The sequence below is a fragment of the Oncorhynchus mykiss genome, chromosome 8 (assembly GCF_013265735.2).
Source record: "Oncorhynchus mykiss isolate Arlee chromosome 8, USDA_OmykA_1.1, whole genome shotgun sequence".
In the NCBI taxonomy this organism is placed as follows: Eukaryota; Metazoa; Chordata; class Actinopteri; order Salmoniformes; family Salmonidae; genus Oncorhynchus; species Oncorhynchus mykiss.
Window position 1 is genome coordinate 70,474,134 of NC_048572.1, and position 19,155 is coordinate 70,493,288.

The 19,155-nt window shown below is 41.5% G+C and overlaps 1 protein-coding gene across 1 annotated transcript in view; it reads left to right on the forward strand.

The window, feature by feature from the left end:
* LOC110530455 (ankyrin repeat domain-containing protein 13C) overlaps positions 1–18,965 on the forward strand; it is a 29,251-nt gene extending 10,286 nt beyond the window's left edge. The window contains exons 4-13 of the mRNA XM_021613522.2: positions 1,153–1,238; positions 2,550–2,595; positions 8,907–8,973; positions 9,111–9,255; positions 9,562–9,693; positions 12,477–12,638; positions 12,783–12,862; positions 13,051–13,149; positions 13,463–13,563; positions 17,374–18,965. Of these exons, the coding sequence (XP_021469197.1) occupies positions 1,153–1,238; positions 2,550–2,595; positions 8,907–8,973; positions 9,111–9,255; positions 9,562–9,693; positions 12,477–12,638; positions 12,783–12,862; positions 13,051–13,149; positions 13,463–13,563; positions 17,374–17,504 (1,049 nt within the window). The 3' untranslated portion in view covers positions 17,505–18,965. The remainder of the gene's footprint in view (positions 1–1,152; positions 1,239–2,549; positions 2,596–8,906; positions 8,974–9,110; positions 9,256–9,561; positions 9,694–12,476; positions 12,639–12,782; positions 12,863–13,050; positions 13,150–13,462; positions 13,564–17,373) is intronic.
* The last annotated feature ends 190 nt before the right edge of the window (positions 18,966–19,155 follow it).

The window sequence follows — 19,155 nt, forward strand, 5'->3', positions numbered from 1 at the left end:
CTGCAGGATTTGAGTCCCTGGCGGCGTAGTGTGTTACTGATGGTAGGCTTTGTTACTTTGGTCCCAGCTCTCTGCAGGTCATTCACTAGGTCCCCCCGTGTGGTCCTGGGATTTTTGCTCACCGTTCTTGTGATCATTTTGACCCCACGGGGTGAGATCTTGCGTGGAGCCCCAGATCGAGGGAGATTATCAGTGGTCTTGTATGTCTTCCATTTCCTAATAATTGCTCCCACAGTTGATTTCTTCAAACCAAGCTGTTTACCTATTGCAGATTCTGTCTTCCCAGCCTGGTGCAGTTCTACAATTTTGTTTCTGGTGTCCTTTTACAGCTCTTTGGTCTTGGCCATAGTGGAGTTTGGAGTGTGACTGTTTGAGGTTGTGGACAGGTGTCTGTTATACTGATAACACGTTCAAACAGGTACCATTAATACAGGTAACGAGTGGAGGACAGAGGAGCCTCTTAAAGAAGAAGTTACAGGTCAGTTGAGAGCCAGAAATCTTGCTTGTTTGTAGGTGACCAAATACTTATTTTCCACCATAATTTGCAAATAAATTCATTAAAAATCCTACAATGTGATTTTCTGGATTTTTTTTCTCTCATTTTGTCTGTCATAGTTTAAGTGTACCTATGATGGAAATTACAGGCCTCTCTCATCTTTTTAAGTGGGAGAACTTGCACAATTGGTGGCTGACTAAATACCTTTTTGCCCCACTGTATTCTATTGTCAAAATTGACTACAAAGTGTAAGTAGGATAACTTTGGTTTTAAAGTCAGACTAGTATCAGGCAAAACCCCATTGGATTACTGTTACAGTATATCACTTGGTTGAATGATTTATCACTCTGTCATTGACTGGCTGGGTATCTCCTTTTTCTTCTCTGGCTCAGACCTCTCACTGTCATTGAAGCGTGGGTTTACAAAGCTCATCTTCTTTCACTTTTAGGTTTAGTGTTGTGTAACGCTTTTGAAAGTTGCTTTTTGCAAGATCATCTGCCCTTGTAATCCCTTCTGCTGTGTTTGTGGTCTCAGGGTAGAAACTTGCACATATAGAATATCTAGGCTATGGAAAATATTGGCTTTGTCTTGTATGGTGTTGTATAGCAGTGCCTTGCTATGGCTTTGTTGTGATCTCCTTCTTCTCCCATCGTCAGTCACAGCCATACTGCGAAAGCTGAAGCAGCAGTCCAGAGAGAGTGTGGCGGACAAGAGGCCCAAGCTGCTGAGAGCGCTGAAGGAGGTGAGGCTTTGACAGCCAACTGGGCTAGCCTACTACAGCATCCGGTTATACACAATGTATGGCGTGCACAGATCCTTTGTGAAAGTACTTGAGCAGCGCTTAATTTATTTTTGCCAGTGGAGTGGAATAAATGTAATATTTCCAAAACTATTTGACATACAGTCAGTCGGGTCCGAAATTATTGACCCCCTTGATAAAGATGAGCAATAACGACTGTATAAAATAAATAATACAAATACCTAACTATATTGTATGCTCCAAACAATTGAGAAATGGTATTATTTTATACTAATACAACAGCTCAGAGAAAGAGATTTTGTTTAACAAGTAATACTTTTTTTCTCAGAAAGGTAGGGGTCAAAATTATTGACAACTCAAAGATTCTTACAAATAAGGTTTAGTATTAGTATTTGGTCCCATATTCCTAGCACACAGTGACTACATCAAGCTTGTGACTCTACAAACATGTTGGATGCATTTGCTGTTAGTTTTGTCAAAGATCAAACTGCCAAGACATGCTAATCTCCCCTGTTATTGGTAATGGTGAGAGGTTAGCATGTCTTGGGCAGGATCTTTGACCCTCTAACTTTCTCACTCATCATTATTCATTCATCATTATCTATAATCATGGTAGCATCCACATTAATGTAGAATTGTTTAGAAACATATTATATTCTTATTTACAATTAAGGTGGCTCCAAAATGACACTGCATTATTTACCATTCATTTCTGTTGGGCACCAAATAATCTTATACACAACCAAAACAAACTGCAAATGAATCCATGAAGTCATTTTGTGCTTGGAATATGGGACCAAATACTTTACTTTTGGCAACTTTATTTATAATAATCTTTAGGGGTGTCAATCATTTCAACCCCTACCTTTTTGAGGTAAAAAAAAAGATTACTTGTTAAACAAAATCTCTATCTCTCAGCAATTTTTTTAGGATAAAATAAAATAATATATATATTTTTTTTTGCATACAAAATATCTCTATCTGTATGATTTATTTAATAAATTAATAATTGGTCATCTTTATCTAGGGTGTCAGTCATTTCAGTTTGTTTGTTCCATAGCTAGTAGTAGTATCAGTTCACTACCACTATCTGTCCATACCTTTCTTTAATCTTTCTCTCCAACCTCAGCATCTATTCATAATAACAGCACCAAAATACATTTTCCCCTTTTTAAAATGTTTTTAACAATTTACAGCTATAAAGGAACTGATTTGTGCATTTTGTTTGATAGTGTGTGGCTTGCATGACAATATAATAATGTACAACGTTTTTTATTTTTAAAATCTTCATAGCTTGGTGACTTCTACTTTGAGCTTCACTGGGACTTTCAAAGTTGGGGTGAGTCGCCGCTACATGATATGCAATACATTAAAATAAGCTGCATCGAGCCAACATTTCCTGTCATACATTCATTGTTATTCTTAGTGCAGGACACCTTCGCCAGGTAGTTTCATTCTCCAATCTAATTAGCCTGTATTTAAAAATACAAATAAATGGTCTGTTACCATTCTATCTTGGCTGTGAGTGTGGTGTGTTAATTGCTTAAGAGGGTTTGTGGTGCTCTTTCGGCTCAGGGATTTGTTAAAGAGATTGTTCGGGATTTTTGTTTTCTATGTCTCTGCGTGCAATATGAAAGAAGTTAGTGGTAGTTTTGCGAGCCAATGCTTCGTGGGGGTGGGGCGAGGGTGCACTGTGGGAGGGGTCTCGAATTGTTGAGGGACAGCTATTGGAGAACTGTGGGGGGATCTTGGAGGGTTCGTGTTCGGGTTCACGTTTTTTGGCCTGGTGGGAGATCTGTCAACGTGCCCTTGAGCAGGGCATGGACCCTGGATGCTTCTGTGTCACTATGAATGGGAGTCTGTTGGATGTAGTTGTTGAGCGGCTTCACTGCAAGTATATTATATGTTTTGGATAGTCAATAAAAAAAAATAAGTTAGCATTGGCTCGCAAAACTACCTCTAACTGGCACTAGCTTAGCACAGGGGTTTATATTCGGGGCCCCCCCTTCCAGCATTGGGGAATATCCGGCACCTCCCCCGCACGTTCCACGTATATTTCTATGGGCACAAGCACTGTTCATGACACAAACTGTTCACACCCCTCTTGTTAGTGGAGAGAATTTTGCAGGTTTAAAGTTTATTTCCTGCCATTCTACACATTTGTCATGGGGTGCAAGGAACAATTTTGCAGTTTTAAAGCAAATGTTCATGCAATTCTATACATTTTGCCATGCCTAATGTGTATTCATGTAATATTTCAGTGACAAAAGGCACAACAGAACATTGTACGGTCTACACTCAGTTTGTTGTTTATATTAAAACATTTTAATGAAATTGATTTTAATCAGAACTAAAGTTTTGTTGCTAAGGATTCCACGACACGGTTAGCCTTTACAACTGGGACTGCAAGTTTGTGTTCCATTTTTTTGCATGGATTCCGCGAGTGCTAGCTGGCTGTACTACAGACACCTGTCGTCGTCGTGGGAAAGACTCGTTGTTATCTTTTTGTAAAACAACTGGTTGCAGTAAAGAGCCAACCTGGATACTAAGGAGATCCTGAGGGAAATCGTGGAGTACCAACAGCTTTACGCTATGGAGGAACAACATACTCCCTCACAAAATAACTTTAACCTGACAAAAAAAAAGAAAAACAGATTTATCTACAGACACGGACAATTTACTTGCCGTTGAAGTAGAGGCTAGTGCTCTGGCTGGAATCCATGCAGCGCTGGAAAATTGTGTGAGTAGGTAGCAGGGCTGAGGGGGAATTTGGAGTTCAGCCAGAGTGAAATTCTCATGCTCCAAGGAGAAAACAAGGCACTCACAGCCAAGGTAAAAATCCACGATTCCTACATGGATTGTCTACTCGGGGAAAACAGGGTGATGACAGAGTCAGTAATAGACATACAAAGTCATAGCATGCGTGAAAATATTTTTTTTCTCGGGGATTCCTGAGGACGCATCCAATAATCCAGAGGGCGCGAAACCAAGGGTCCCCGACCGATCATCCGATCATCACAATGTTTGAATACCAACAAAATAAGCTAATCAAAAGCAGGGGAAGGGAGCTTAAAAGGACCAAATTCAGTCTCAATTACCAATTTCCCAGGAAGATAAACGAACGTCGTACGAGACTGTATACGGTACAAAGGCAACAAAGGGAGAAGGGTAAGCTTTCTCAATGTGGACAAACTCTTTATAGCTGGACAGCTATTCCGAGACAGCTCCATAACACCATGGCTGTACTAAATTCTACAGGGACTTCAGGTTACAAAAAAAGAAAGTATGGGAACTGTAAAAACATTAGAAATAGTGGATATTTGGAGACTAAAAAACCCCGACCTAGTGAGATAAACATGGAGGAAACTTAATCAAGCTAGTCGTCTTGACTACTTTCTTGTCTATTTCTCTCTTGCATCAAAGGTCAAAAAAGTTTTAATAAGAAATAGAATGCGATAGGATCATCATCTAATTGGCATTCACATAACTTATAGATTTTCCACGTGGACATTGATTAAATTTCCAAAGTTTACTGGAGGACAACTTATTTTTAACTAAGACAAAATAATTTATAACTGAATTTTTCCAGTATAATATAGGTTCAGCAAATCCCCTTCTTGTTTGGGATACCTTTAAATGTACCTTCAGAGGTCGTTCAATTCAATATTCATCAATAATAAAAAAAGCAGTTACTGGCTAAAGAGACCAGACTAACAAGGGAAATCCATGAACTAATAATAACGATACTAATGAGATACAAAATAAGTTAGAGGATAAACAAGAAGAACTTGTGGAACTTATTCAAGAACGTTCTAATGTAATCTATTACAAAAATAAAGCTGGATAGAAAAATGCACAAAATTCTTCAGGAATCTCCAATACAGAACACTAACAAAAAGCCTTTGCAGAATCTCTTTACCTTTAGACGGAGTCATCTATGATTATCCTAATTATATTTTAATAAGAGGAAACTAATTATTTTAGGCAGATGTTCTCTTTTCCGTCTCATCCTCTCCCACTGAATGAATTTTACATTCAGGAATTATTTCCAAATAAAATAAAAAATTGAAAATCAGTGCGAAGGCCAAATTTCAGAGGAATAACTTTTTGAGGCTATTGAACCTTTTCAGCCTGGAAAAACCCCAGGGCTTGATGGCATACCGGTAGAGCTATGTCAAGCCTTTTTTGATATACTTAAAGCTCCATTGTTAGATTGTTTTAACTACTCCTATTGAAATGGTAGTCTGTCAGGTACTCAGCAGGAAGGTCTGATTTCACTATTATTAAAATACTATCTATATAATGAATATGAATTGGGTGGGTTGAAATTATTAAATATAAATATAAAACCTCTCTCTAAAAGCTTCACTTATTCAAAAGTTTTACTTGAACCCTATCCAATTGTTTTAGTAGCTACTATCTTGTCTCATCGCTACAACGAAGGTTGAAAGTCATGCGTCCTCCGATACACAACCCAACCAAGCCACACTGCTTCTTAACACAGCGCGCATCCAACCCAGAAGCCAGCCACACCAATGTGTCGGAGGAAACACTGTGCACCTGGTAACCTTGGATAGCACGCACTGCGCCCGTCCCGCCACAGGAGTCGCTGGTGCGCGATGAGACAAGGATATCCCTACCGGCCAAGCCCTCCCTAACCCGGATGACGCTAGGCCAATTGTGCGTCGCCCCACGGACCTCCCGGTCGCGGCCGGTTACGACAGAGCCTGGGCCTGACCCAGAGTCTCTGATGGCACAGCTGGCGCTGCAGTACAGTGCCCTTAACCACTGCGCCACCCGGGAGGCCTATATAGAATTCTTGCCACCAACAAAATGTTGAAAATGTGGGGCATAAAATCATCGAAGTTTTGCAGATTTGGTTGTGAAGATACAGAATCAATAGACCATTTATTTTGGTATTGCCCTCAGGTAGCCTGCTTCTGGTCTTAGGTTCAGGAATGGCTTAAAATGCATAGCATTGATCTAAAATTGACCCTTTAAATAGTACTGTTATGTGATCTGGAGAGACCGTGTAGGTCAATTACTAATATACTAGTACTCTTAGTAAAAGTATTTATTTTCAAATCGCAATCCGTAGATTCTATTCGATTAGATAGATTGAAATTGTATGTTATCCATCACAGGATAGTTGACACATACATGTAATACATGCATTGCTGTTATGATTTTAGTTGTCCTTGATGTCCTTTTTTTTTTTTTTTTTTTTTGCAGTGTTTGCTGTTTTCTTCTGTCTTTTTTTCCCCTTCTCCTTAGTTCATTCTCTTGATTGTTGGTGCATTGGGGGGGTTCTTGGGGGTGGGGAATGGAATTAATTGTATTTTTTTATTTTTCTTCTTCTGTGGGAGGGGTCTCGAATGCTATTGACCTTGGATGCTTCTGTGTGTTGCTACAAAAATAAGTTTTGCGAGCCATTGAGGGAGTTTTGCGAGCCAATGCTAACTGGCGTTAGCGCTAGAAGTTTACATACACTTAGGTTGGAGTCATTAACTTGTTTTTCAACCACTCCACAAATTTCTTCTTAACAAACTATAGTTTTGGAAAGTCGGTTTGGGCATCTACTTTGTGCATGACACAAGTAATTAGTCCAGCAATTGTTTACATGCATATTATTTCACTTATAATTAATTGTATCACAATTCCAGTGGGTCAGAAGTTAACATACATAAGTTGACTGTGCCTTTAAACAGCTTGGAAAATTCCAGAAAATTAGGTCATGGCTTTAGAAGCTTCTGATAGACTAATTGCCATAATTTGAGTCAATTGGAGGTGTACATGTGGATGTATTTCAAGGCCTACCGTCAAACTCAGTGCCTCTTTGCTTGACAACATGGGAAAATCAAAAGAAATCAGCCAAGACCTCAGAAAAAAATGTGTAGACCTCAACAAGTCTGGTTCATCCTTGGGAGCAATTTCCAAATGCCTGAAGGTACCACGTTCATCTGTACAAACAATAGTATGCAAGTATAAACACCATGGGACCACGCAGCTGTCATACCGCTCAGGAAGGAGACGCATTCTGTCTCCTAAAGATGAACGTACTTTGGTGTGAAAAGTGCAAATCAATCCCAGAACAACAGCAAAGGACCTTGTGAAGATGCTGGAGGAAACGGGTACAAAAGTATCTATATCCACAGTAAAACGAGTACTATATCGACATAACCTGAAAGACCACTCAGCAAGGAAGAAGCCACTGCTCCAAAACCGGCATAAAAAAGCCAGACTACGGTTTGCAACTGCACATGGGGACAAAGATCGTACTTTTTGGAGAGATGTCTGATGAAACAAAACTGAACTGTTTGGCCATAATGACCATCATTATGTTTGGAGGAAAAATGGGGAGGCTTCCAAGCCGAAGAACAACATCCCAACCGTGAAGCACGGGGGTGGCAGCATCATGTTGTGGGGGTGCTTTGCTGCAGGAGAGGCTGGTGCACTTCACAAAATAGATGGCTTCATGAGGTTGGAGAATTATGTGGATATATTGAAGCAACATCTCAAGACATCAGTCAGGAAGTTAAAGCTTGGTCGCAAATGGTCTCCCAAATGGACAATGACCCCAAGCATACTTCCAAAGTTGTGGCAAAATGGCCAAAAAAATTGGAGTGGCCATCACAAAGCCCTGACCTCAATCGTTTAGAACATTTGTGGGCAGAACTGAAAAAGCGTGTGCGAGCAAGGAGGCCTACAAACCTGACTCAGTTACATCAGCTGTGTCAAGAGGAATGGGACAAAATTCACCAAACTTATTGTGGGAAGCTTGTGGAAGGCTACCCAAAACGTTTGACCCAAGTTAAACAATTTAAATATATTAAAATACTAATTGAGTGTATGTAAACTTCTGACCCACTGGGAATATGATGTAAGAAATAAAAGCTGAAATAAATCATTCTCGCTACTATTATTCTGACATTTCACATTCTTAAAATAAAGTGGTGATCCTAACTGACCTAAGACAGGGAATTTTTACTAGGATTAAATGTTAGGAATTGAGTTTAAATGTATTTGGCTAAGGGTATGTAAACTTCCGACTGCAACTGTATATGGCCTAAAAAAACGAAATATAAAATTAGTAGCTGACATGGGCTAGTTGATCTGGACATTTCTGACAAGGTATGCAATGACTAACGTGACAAGAGGAACTGACGATGCACTAACCAGTTTCGATATTGCACCACGTACTTTCTACTATTACAACTTTCAGGATTAAGTTTAAAGCCAGACTGAATTCCTTTCAAAAATAAAAGTACAAATTGAGGGGGGGCTGACCCCCACTGCTGACCCTTCGGGGAGGGCCCCACAGTTTGGGAACCACTGGCCTAGTGCAACGACTGGAAGTCTAGCTGTACCTGAAGACTTCATATTTTTCCCTAAGCTAGTTAGCATTGGCTGGCGAAACTACTTCTAACTTCATCATACTGGATACAGAGACACAACAATTGTATCCACGAGTTCACCTGACTCTGGGGAAGTAGATAACTATCCCTTTAAAGCCCATGCATTGCCTAGCCACTGGCCATGTTCATTTATATACCACATAATGATACCAAATATTATCTCTGCAGTTTGTCTTAATGAATCTTATCCGTTAACTACTGTTGATCATTAGATTTTATTTCTCGTGTCTCATAGTGCCCTTGCTCTCCCGTATTTTGCCATCTGATAACTGCAAGATCTACAAGCAGGGGATCAACATCAGGTAAGGCATCACATACACGTTTGACACAGACGCCAGCTACAAGTTGTGAGGATTATAGCTGGCGTGTGCAACCACTCATCTCCCAGAGTTAACCCATTGCACTCTGTCTCCTTCTCTCTCTCTTTCTCCTTTGACAGACTGGACACAACTCTGATAGACTTCTCAGATATGAAGTGTCAGAGAGGAGACCTCAGCTTCATCTTTAATGGAGATGCTCCGCCCTCCAAGTCCTTCTATGTCCTGGATAATGAGCAGAAGGTGTACCAGCGGATACACCACGAGGTGATCTATATGGTTTGGTACCATGTCCTCCAAACCACCCAACCCCACATGAATGTGATCTATATGGTCTGGTACCATGTTCTCCAAGCCACCCAACCTTACACGAATGTTTGTATTGCCCTGGCAAAGGTTGATTGATTGAAAGCTCAGCTATTGTTACAATGGATCATATTTTTTTTCTTCTGGAATCTAATGTGTGTGGAAGTTCTCTTTTCACCATGTCACCCATAAAGATAATGGGACCTATTGAATTCTGTGATGTCATTATGATGATGATTATGACGACTGCCTGATGTGTCCCTGCAGGAGTCTGAGATGGAGACTGAGGAGGAGGTGGACATCCTGATGAGCAGTGATGTCTATTCTGCCACCCTGTCCACCAAGTCTATCACCTTCTCCCGCAGTCAGATCGGCTGGCTCTTCAGGGAGGACAAGACGGTAAGCACCCCTCTCGGTCCTGTTCAGTAGGCAATTTATTTTGTTGAAACACAGCAGAATGTGGGGAGGGGTGTAGGGGTCACTGGAATATAGAGGGAATAATACAATTGGTCTTTGATCATAAGCTGTGTTTATTTATATTTATTTAACCTTTATTTAACTAGGCAAGTCAGTTAAGAACAAATTCTTATTTACATTGACGGCCTACCATAAGGCAAAAGGCCTCCTGCAGGGACGGGAGCTGGGATTAAAAATGTAAAATAAAATATAAATATAGGACAAAACTCACATCACGACAAGAGAGACAACACTACATAAAGACAGACCTAAGACAACAACATAGCAAGGCAGCAACACATGACAACACAGCAAATTTGCAGCACATGACAACAACATGGTAGCAACACCACATGGCAGCAGCACATGGTAGCAGCACATAGCATGGTACAAACATTATTGGGCACAGACAACAGCACAAAGGGCAAGAAGGTAGAGACAACAATACATCACGCAAATCAGCCACAACTGTCAGTAAGAGTCATGATTGAGTCTTTGAATGAAGAGATTGAGATAAAACTGTCCAGTGTGAGTGTTTGTTGCAGCTCGTTCTAGTCGCTAACTGCAGCAAACTGAAAAGACGAGCGACCCAGGGATGTGTGTGCTTTGGGGACCTTTAACAGAATATGACTGGGTGTTGTATGTGGAGGATGAGGGCTGCAGTAGATATCTCAGATAGAGGGGAGTGAGGCCTAAGAGGGTTTAATAAATAAGCATCAACCAGTGGGTCTTGCAACAGGTGTACAGAGATGACCAGTTTACAGAGGAGTATAGAGTGCAGTGATGTGTCCTATAAGGAGCATTGGTGGCAAATCTGATGGTCGAATGGTAAAGAACATGTAGCCGCTCGAGAGCACCCTTACCTGCCGATCTATAAATGATGTCCCCGTAATCTAGCATGGGTAGGATGATCATCTGAATCATGGTTAGTTTGGCAGCTGGCGTGAAAGAGGAGCGATTACAATAGAGGAAACCAAGTATAGATTTAACTTTAGCCTGCAGCTATGAAATGTGCTGAGAGAAGGACAGTGTACTGTCTAGCCATACTCCCAAGTACTTGTATGAGTTGACTACCTCAAGCTCTAAACCCTCAGAGGTAGTAATCACACCTGTGGGGAGAGGGGCATTCTTCTTACCAAACCACATTACCTTTGTTCAGAACAAGGTTAAGGGCAGAGAAAGCTTGTTGGATACTAAGAAAGCTTTGTTGTAGAGCATTTAAAACAAAATCCGGGGAGGGGCCAGCTGAGTATAAGACTGTATCATCTCCATATAAATGGATGAGAGCTCTTTCTATTGCCTGACCTATGTTGTTGATGTCAATTGAGAAGAGCGTGGGGCCTAGGATTGAGCCTTGGGTTACTCCCTTGGTGACAGGCAGTGGCTGAGACAGCAGGTGTTCTGACTTTATGCACTGCACTCTTTGAGAGAGGTAGTTCGCAAACCAGGCTAAAGACCCCTCAGAGACACCAATACTCCTTAGCTGTCCCACAAGAATGGAAGTGTCTACCGTATCAAAAGCTTTGGCCAAGTCAATAAAAATAGCAGCACAATATTGCTTAGAATCAAGGGCAATGGTGACATCATTGAGGACCTTTAAGGTTGCAGTGACATATCCATAACCTGAGTGGAAACCATATTGCATATCAGGGTGAATACTATAGACATCAAGAAAGCCAGTCAGTTGATTTTTCCAACACTTTTGAGGGCAAAATAGAAATAGGCCCATAACAGTTAGGATCAGCGTGTTCTACCCCTTTAAATACAGGATGAACCGTGGCTACCTTCTAAGCAATGGGAACCCCATCAGAGAGGAGAGACAGGTTAAAAAGGTCAGAGATAGGCTTGACGATGATAGGGGCAGCCACCAAAAAGAAGAAAGGGTCTAAACCATCTCACCCAGATGGTTATTTGGGGTCAAGTTTAAGGAGCTCCTTTAGCACCTCTGACTCAGTGACCGCTTGCAGGGAGAAACTGTGTAGCGGGGCAGGGGAAAAGGGGGGAGGAGCATCGGGACTAGTTGCATTAGAAGGGGTGGGAGAGGAGGCATGGCTGAGTCAAATAGGAACCCTGACTTAATGAAGTGGTGATTGAAGAGCTCAGCCATGTGTTTCTTGTCAGTAACAACCACCTCAACATTAAGGGACATGGGCAGCTGTGAGGAGGAGGGTTTATTCTCCAGGTCTTTAACCGTTTTCCAGAACTTCTTGGGGTTAGACCCACAGAGAGAGAACTGCTCCTTACAGTAACTAACTTCCGGATAGCCTGAGTGCACTTATTTCTCATTTACCGGAACGATAGCCAGTCAGCCTGAGTATGCGTGTGCCGAGCCTTTCGCCAAATGCAATTCTTGAGGTGGAGTAACTCTGCAAGATCATGGTCGAACCAGGGGCTGAACCTGTTTTTAAGTCTCATTTTCTTTATGGGGGCGTGTTTGTTACCAATACCACTGAAAACATTTGTTTAAAAGTCCAAGCGTCTTCGACAGAGGGGATCAAGCTGATTCCATACCATTTAACAGAGGCCAGTCGTGAAGGAAGGCTTGCTCATTAAAGTTTTTTAGCAAGCGTCTATGACAAATCAGGAGAGGTCGTTTCACTGAGCAGCCATTATGAACACAGGCTGTAAAACAGTGATCACTGTATGTACTGTATAGGGAATAGGGTGTCATTAATAATGCAGCCACCAGTGTTTATTATGCATCTGGCTTGTGTCTGTCCCTGCAGGAGAGAGTTGGTAACTTCCTGGCTGACTTCTACTCTGTGAACGGCCTGGTGCTGGAGTCCAGGAAACGGCGGGAGCATCTGAGTGAGGAGGACGTCCTGAGGAACAAGGCCATCATGGAGAGCCTGAGCAAAGGAGGGAACCTGGTGGAGCAGAACTATGAGGTGAGGGAGGGACTTGGATGGAGGGAGGGAGGCGTTGGGTCTTTAGTCTCTTCTTCAGTAGTGGGTGTGGTTTTGGTGCACATAATATGGATATGTGGTTATGATGCATACATGTGGTGATCTTCCTGTCTGTCTTTCCCTCAGCCTCAGAGAAGGCTGTCCCTCACGGCTCCAGACCCCAACACTATCTCCTGGGAGGAGTACATTTCTGCAGAGCACGGAAAGTAAGCCCTGCTTTATTCCTTTTAAGAAAGGTCACAGATGACACTACTGTCTTGATTAATATCAAGCCACTGTTTATTATTGAGTTATTTCATTTAATATCGTTACTAGCAGTGGCTTACTATTAAATCTCCAAACGTATATGCCAATGGTGCTGACTTAGCATGTTTGTGTGTGTGTTCATCCCCAGGGCACCTCATCTTGGGAGGGAGCTTGTGTGTAAGGAGAGCAAGAAGAACTTCAAAGCGACCGTAGCCATGAGCCAGGACTTCCCTCTGGGCATTGAGTCGTGAGTAGAATCCCTCCTCTTATTGGCTAGTGGTCTCTCATCAGTCTCACCACTGACTGTAGTGCATTTGGAAACCTCCATGTATTTATTGTTATTGTGCACACAGATTCTGATTAAATGTATATTAGGCGGATGCAGATCGCCTATTCAGAAAAGTTATTGTCTAGCAAATGCTTTTGGAAGGCCTCTTGATTTTAGGTACATTTTAAGTTCAATTGAATAGGATCTAGGCTAGTAATGTACTGTTAGAATAATGCATACATCAATTCAAAATAAGTGTTTGGCACTGACCCTTTTTTCTGTCCTCTTCCAGGTTACTGAATGTGTTGGAGGTCATAGCCCCATTCAAACATTTCAACAAACTAAGAGAATTTGTTCAAATGAAGCTTCCTCCTGGGTTTCCAGTCAAGCTTGGTATGAATATATTGTACACTGAACTAAAATATAAATGCAACATATAAAGTGTTGGTCCCATGTTTCAAGAGCTGAAATAAAGTATCCCTGAAATGTTTCATAAGCACCAAAAGTTTATTTCTCTCAGATTTTGGGAACAAATTTATTTACATCCCTGTTAGTGAGCATTTCTCAATTGCCAAGGTAATCCCATCCACCTGACAGGTGTGGCATATTAAGAAGCTGATTAAACAGGTACACCTTGTACTGGTAACAGTAAAAGGCCAGTCTAAAATTTGCAGTTTTGTCACACAACACAATGCAACAGATGTCAAGTTGAGGGAGCGTGCAACTGGCATGTTGACTGCAAGAATTTCCACCAGAGTTGCTGCCAGATAATTTAATGTTAATTTCTCTACCATAAGCCACCCCCAGGGCGACAGGTAGCCTAGCGGTTAGAGCGTTGGGCCAGTAACCGAAAGGTTGCTGGATCGAATCCCCAAGCTGACTGACAAGGTAAAAATCTACCGTTCTGCCCCTGAGCCCACTGTTCCCCGGGTGCCGAAGACACCTCTCTGATTCAGAGGCGTTGGGTTAAATGCGGAAAACACATTTCAGTTGAAGGCATTCCGTTATACAACTGACTAGGGAACTGGAACACGCTGTCCCCCTTTCCCAACATCATTTTGGAGAATTTGTCAGTACGTCCAACCGTCCTCACAACCGCAGACCAAGTGTATGGTGTTGTGTGGGAGAGCTATTGCTGATGTCAACGTTGTGAACAGAGTGCCCCATGGTGGCGGTGGGGTTATGGTATGGACAGGCAAAAGCTACGGACAATGAACACAATAGCATTTTATGGATGGCAATTTGAATGCACAGGGATACCGTGACGAGATCCTGAGGCCCATTGTTGTGCCATTCATCCACTTCCATCACCTCATGTTAGCATGATAATGCACAGGCCCGTGTCGCAAGGATCTGTACATAGTTCCTGGAAGCTGAACATGTCCCAGTTCTACCATGGCCTGCATACTCACCAGACATGTCAACCATTGAGCATGTTTCGGATGTTCTGGATCGACGTGTACGACAGCGTGTTCCAGTTCCCGACAATATCCAGCAACTTCACACAGCCATTGAAGAGGAGTGGGACAACATTCCACAGGCCACAATCAACAGCCTGATCAACTCTATGTGAAGGAGATGTGTCGAGCTGCATGAAGCAAATGGTGGTCACACCAGATACTGACTGGTTTTCTGATCCAAGTCCCCTACCTTTTTTTTAAAGGTATCTGTGACCAACAGATGCATATCTGTCTTCCCAGTCATGTGAAATCCATAGATTAGGGCCTAATGACTTTATTTCAATTGACTGATTTCCTTATACAGTGCATTGCGAAAGTATTCGGCCCCCTTGAACTTTGCAACCTTTTGCCACATTTCAGGCTTCAAACATAAAGATATAAAACTGTATTTTTTTGTGAAGAATCAACAACAAGTGGGACACAATCATGAAGTGGAACGACATTTATTGGATATTTCAAACTTTTTTAACAAATCAAAAACTGAAAAATTGGGCGTGCAAAATTATTCAGCCCCCTTAAGTTAATACTTTGTAGCGCCACCTTTTGCTTCGATTACAGCTGTAAGTCGATTGGGGTATGTCTCTATCAGTTTTGCACATCGAGAGACTGACATTTTTTCCCATTCCTCCTTGCAAAACAGCTCGAGCTCAGTGAGGTTGGATGGAGAGCATTTGTGAACAGCAGTTTTCAGTTCTTTCCACAGATTCTCGATTGGATTTAGGTCTGGACTTTGACTTGGCCATTCTAACACCTGGATATGTTTATTTTTGAACCATTCCATTGTAGATTTTGCTTTATGTTTTGGATCATTGTCTTGTTGGAAGACAAATCTCCGTCCCAGTCTCAGGTCTTTTGCAGACTCCATCAGGTTTTCTTCCAGAATGGTCCTGTATTTGGCTCCATCCATCTTCCCATCAATTTTAACCATCTTCCATGTCCCTGCTGAAGAAAAGCAGGCCCAAACCATGATGCTGCCACCACCATGTTTGACAGTGGGGATGGTGTGTTCAGGGTGATGAGCTGTGTTGCTTTTACGCCAAACATAACGTCTTGCATTGCTGCCAAAAAGTTCAATTTTGGTTTCATCTGACCAGAGCACCTTCTTCCACATGTTTGGTGTGTCTCCCAGGTGGCTTGTGGCAAACTTTAAACAACACTTTTTATGGATATCTTTAAGAAATGGCTTTCTTCTTGCCACTCTTCCATAAAGGCCAGATTTGTGCAATATACGACTGATTGTTGTCCTATGGACAGAGTCTCCCACCTCAGCTGTAGATCTCTGCAGTTCATCCAGAGTGATCATGGGCCTCTTGGCTGCATCTCTGATCAGTCTTCTCCTTGTATGAGCTGAAAGTTTAGAGGGACGGCCAGGTCTTGGTAGATTTGCAGTGGTCTGATACTCCTTCCATTTCAATATTATCGCTTGCACAGTGCTCCTTGGGATGTTTAAAGCTTGGGAAATCTTTTTGTATCCAAATCCGGCTTTAAACTTCTTCACAACAGTATCTCGGACCTGCCTGGTGTGTTCCTTGTTCTTCATGATGCTCTCTGCGCTTTTAACGGACCTCTGAGACTATCACAGTGCAGGTGCATTTATACGGAGACTTGATTACACACAGGTGGATTGTATTTATCATCATTAGTCATTTAGGTCAACATTGGATCATTCAGAGATCCTCACTGAACTTCTGGAGAGAGTTTGCTGCACTGAAAGTAAAGGGGCTGAATAATTTTGCACGCCCAATTTTTCAGTTTTTGATTTGTTAAAAAAGTTTGAAATATCCAATAAATGTCGTTCCACTTCATGATTGTGTCCCACTTGTTGTTGATTCTTCACAAAAAAATACAGTTTTATATCTTTATGTTTGAAGCCTGAAATGTGGCAAAAGGTCGCAAAGTTCAAGGGGGCCGAATACTTTCGCAATGCACTGTATGATCTGTAACTCAGAAAAATCGTAGAAGTTGTTTCATGTTGCGTTTATATTTTTGTTCAGTATACATTGCACTTGGAAAGTATTCAGACCCCTTGACTTTTTCCACATTTTGTTACATTACAGCCTTAATTCTAAAATGTATATTTTTTTAACCTTTATTTACATTAGTATTCAGACCCTTTGTTATGAGACTCGAAATTGAGCTCAGGTGCGTCCTGTCCCATTGATCATCCTTGAGATGATTTCTACAACTTGATTCTTACAAGACACTTCCTGGCCGCCCGGCCAAACTGAGCAATCGGGAGATAAGGGCCTTGGTCAGGGACGCTCCCCATCCAACTTGATCTGAGAAGATCTGCAGAGAAGAATTGGAGGAACTCCCCAAATACAGGTGTGCCAAGCGTGTAGCGTCACACCCAAGAATACTCACGGCTGTAGTTGCAGCCAAAGGTGCTTCAACAAAGTACTGAGTAAAGGGTCTGAACGCTTATGTACATGTGATATTTCACTTTTTAATTTTGAACAAATTTGCAAACATTTCTGTGAATCTGTTTTTGCTTTATCGTTATAGGGTATTGTGTGTCGATTGATGAGGATTTTATTTTATTTTAATCCATTGTAGAAAAGGCTGTAACGTAACAAAATGTGGAAAAAGTCAATGGGTCTGAATACTTTCCGAATGCACAGTACGTTATGTGGCCACATGGCTGATTTTATTTAGAAGTTAAAATAAAATGAAATATTGTAAAATTATGAAGAAACTGACATATTAAACGCCGGAAACAATCCCTCCTATTTTTGTGTTCCAGACATCCCTGTGTTCCCCACTATCACAGCGACGGTCACCTTCCAAGAGTTTCGCTACGATGACTTTGAAGAGTCCATCTTCTCCATCCCAGCGGACTACAAGGAGGACCCCAGTCGCTTCCCTGACCTCTGACCTGGTTGTCATAGCAAGCAGAGGTGCCCCCGTCCCACCCGCTCGGAAACTGACAAACAGCCTCTACCTACCTACATTATTAAAAGGAAAATAACCAACTTAAGTTGAGACAAAATTAGAATGTGCCATCTTATTGTTTGATGTCTGTCTGTGTGTTCTGATGGAAAAAAAAGGGAATTATCTCTTGGCCCTGAGTGTTCAATTTGTAGATATGTCCTCATAGCAAACCAATGCAAACAGGACTCGCATTGCACCACAACCATGTTCATATGTGTAGCAATAACAGCACAAGGTCCCCCAAAAATATTTGATATCATCTGCTTAACAACTTCATTAACCTACTACATGATCACTGCTCTGAAAAGTTATGGAGTTGACTGTGACATCTCCAACGTGCACTTCTCCAGGCTTAGCACTCACTGCATCTAGCGTCTACCCTTTGGAGACTACCCTTTTCTTATAAACTAAGTGTTCGAAAAATAGAGATGTCATAACTGAACTGAGCATAAGTTTATCATATTTAAATTATGTAGATTATATAGGCCTAGTAAAAAGGGCCAACACTGTGTAGCAATACATTTTCAGTACATAAGAATGTTATTTATAAACCTGCTGGTTTAAACAGCATTCTTACACAGATCAATACCCAAGCCTTTCGCTCGCTCGCTCTCAGGATGCAAACACCTGTATTTTCAGGTTAGCTCATCTATCTTACCTCCTGGCTATCACCGTCTGTTTCAAGTGATCGTGTGAATTTGGGGCTCTGTTCAATCCGTAGCGCTGAAGATCCGCTTTATAGTGCGATTGACAATTATAGCCAATTTTCCTGTGGTCGCAGAGACTGCATTCACGGTAAATGCTGTCGGCTCAATCGGAAATTACCTTTACATTTTAATGCAGATCTTCCGTGATATGGATTGAATCCAGCCCTTAATGTGTTTTGTGTGTGACAGAGGACTGTTGTACTGTACTTTAAAGGTGTGTGTGTGAGGGAACCCAGATGGGGTTTCAGGAAAGCTGTTCTAGTTTGATACTGCACTGACGTTAAGTACATTTTATTGCATGCCATGTTGACCCAATTGGATTACTTATGTCCTCGAGTGTATATTTCCTACACACTTGTTATACCTGCTGCCATCTCTTCAAATTATTCAGGAAGACCAACTTCTACCATATAAATATTGTAACCACACTAAAACCCTTTGGTCGCATGCTGACCTGGTGCTTTTAGGTGCTTTTACCACAAGATTATTTCCTGTCCGTAGTACACTACTACATTACATTTCAATGAGAGCTTATACAGTTGGACTATCAACCTGTAAAATCCATATGGTTTTTGAGATATGACCAGCAGTAGGTAACAGTTTGAGTCATAAGAATGTATATCTGGCTTGAGCCTACTGGTATTTAGAAATGTATTGCAGCTTTTCCCATTCCTTTAAATAAATCACCAGCATCATGTCTCTGCACTGCAGTGTTCCATTGTTTGCCATGGGGCAGAGAGAACATTTGACAGTTTAAGCTAGTTTCCTGCAATTCTACACATAAGCCAAGGCAAAATGTTGTTCTTATGCTGAGTAACTCAAACATAAAAACAATGTGGGCCCCATGCCATTTTTTAAATTGTGACTTAGTTCTCAAAGATTCTTAT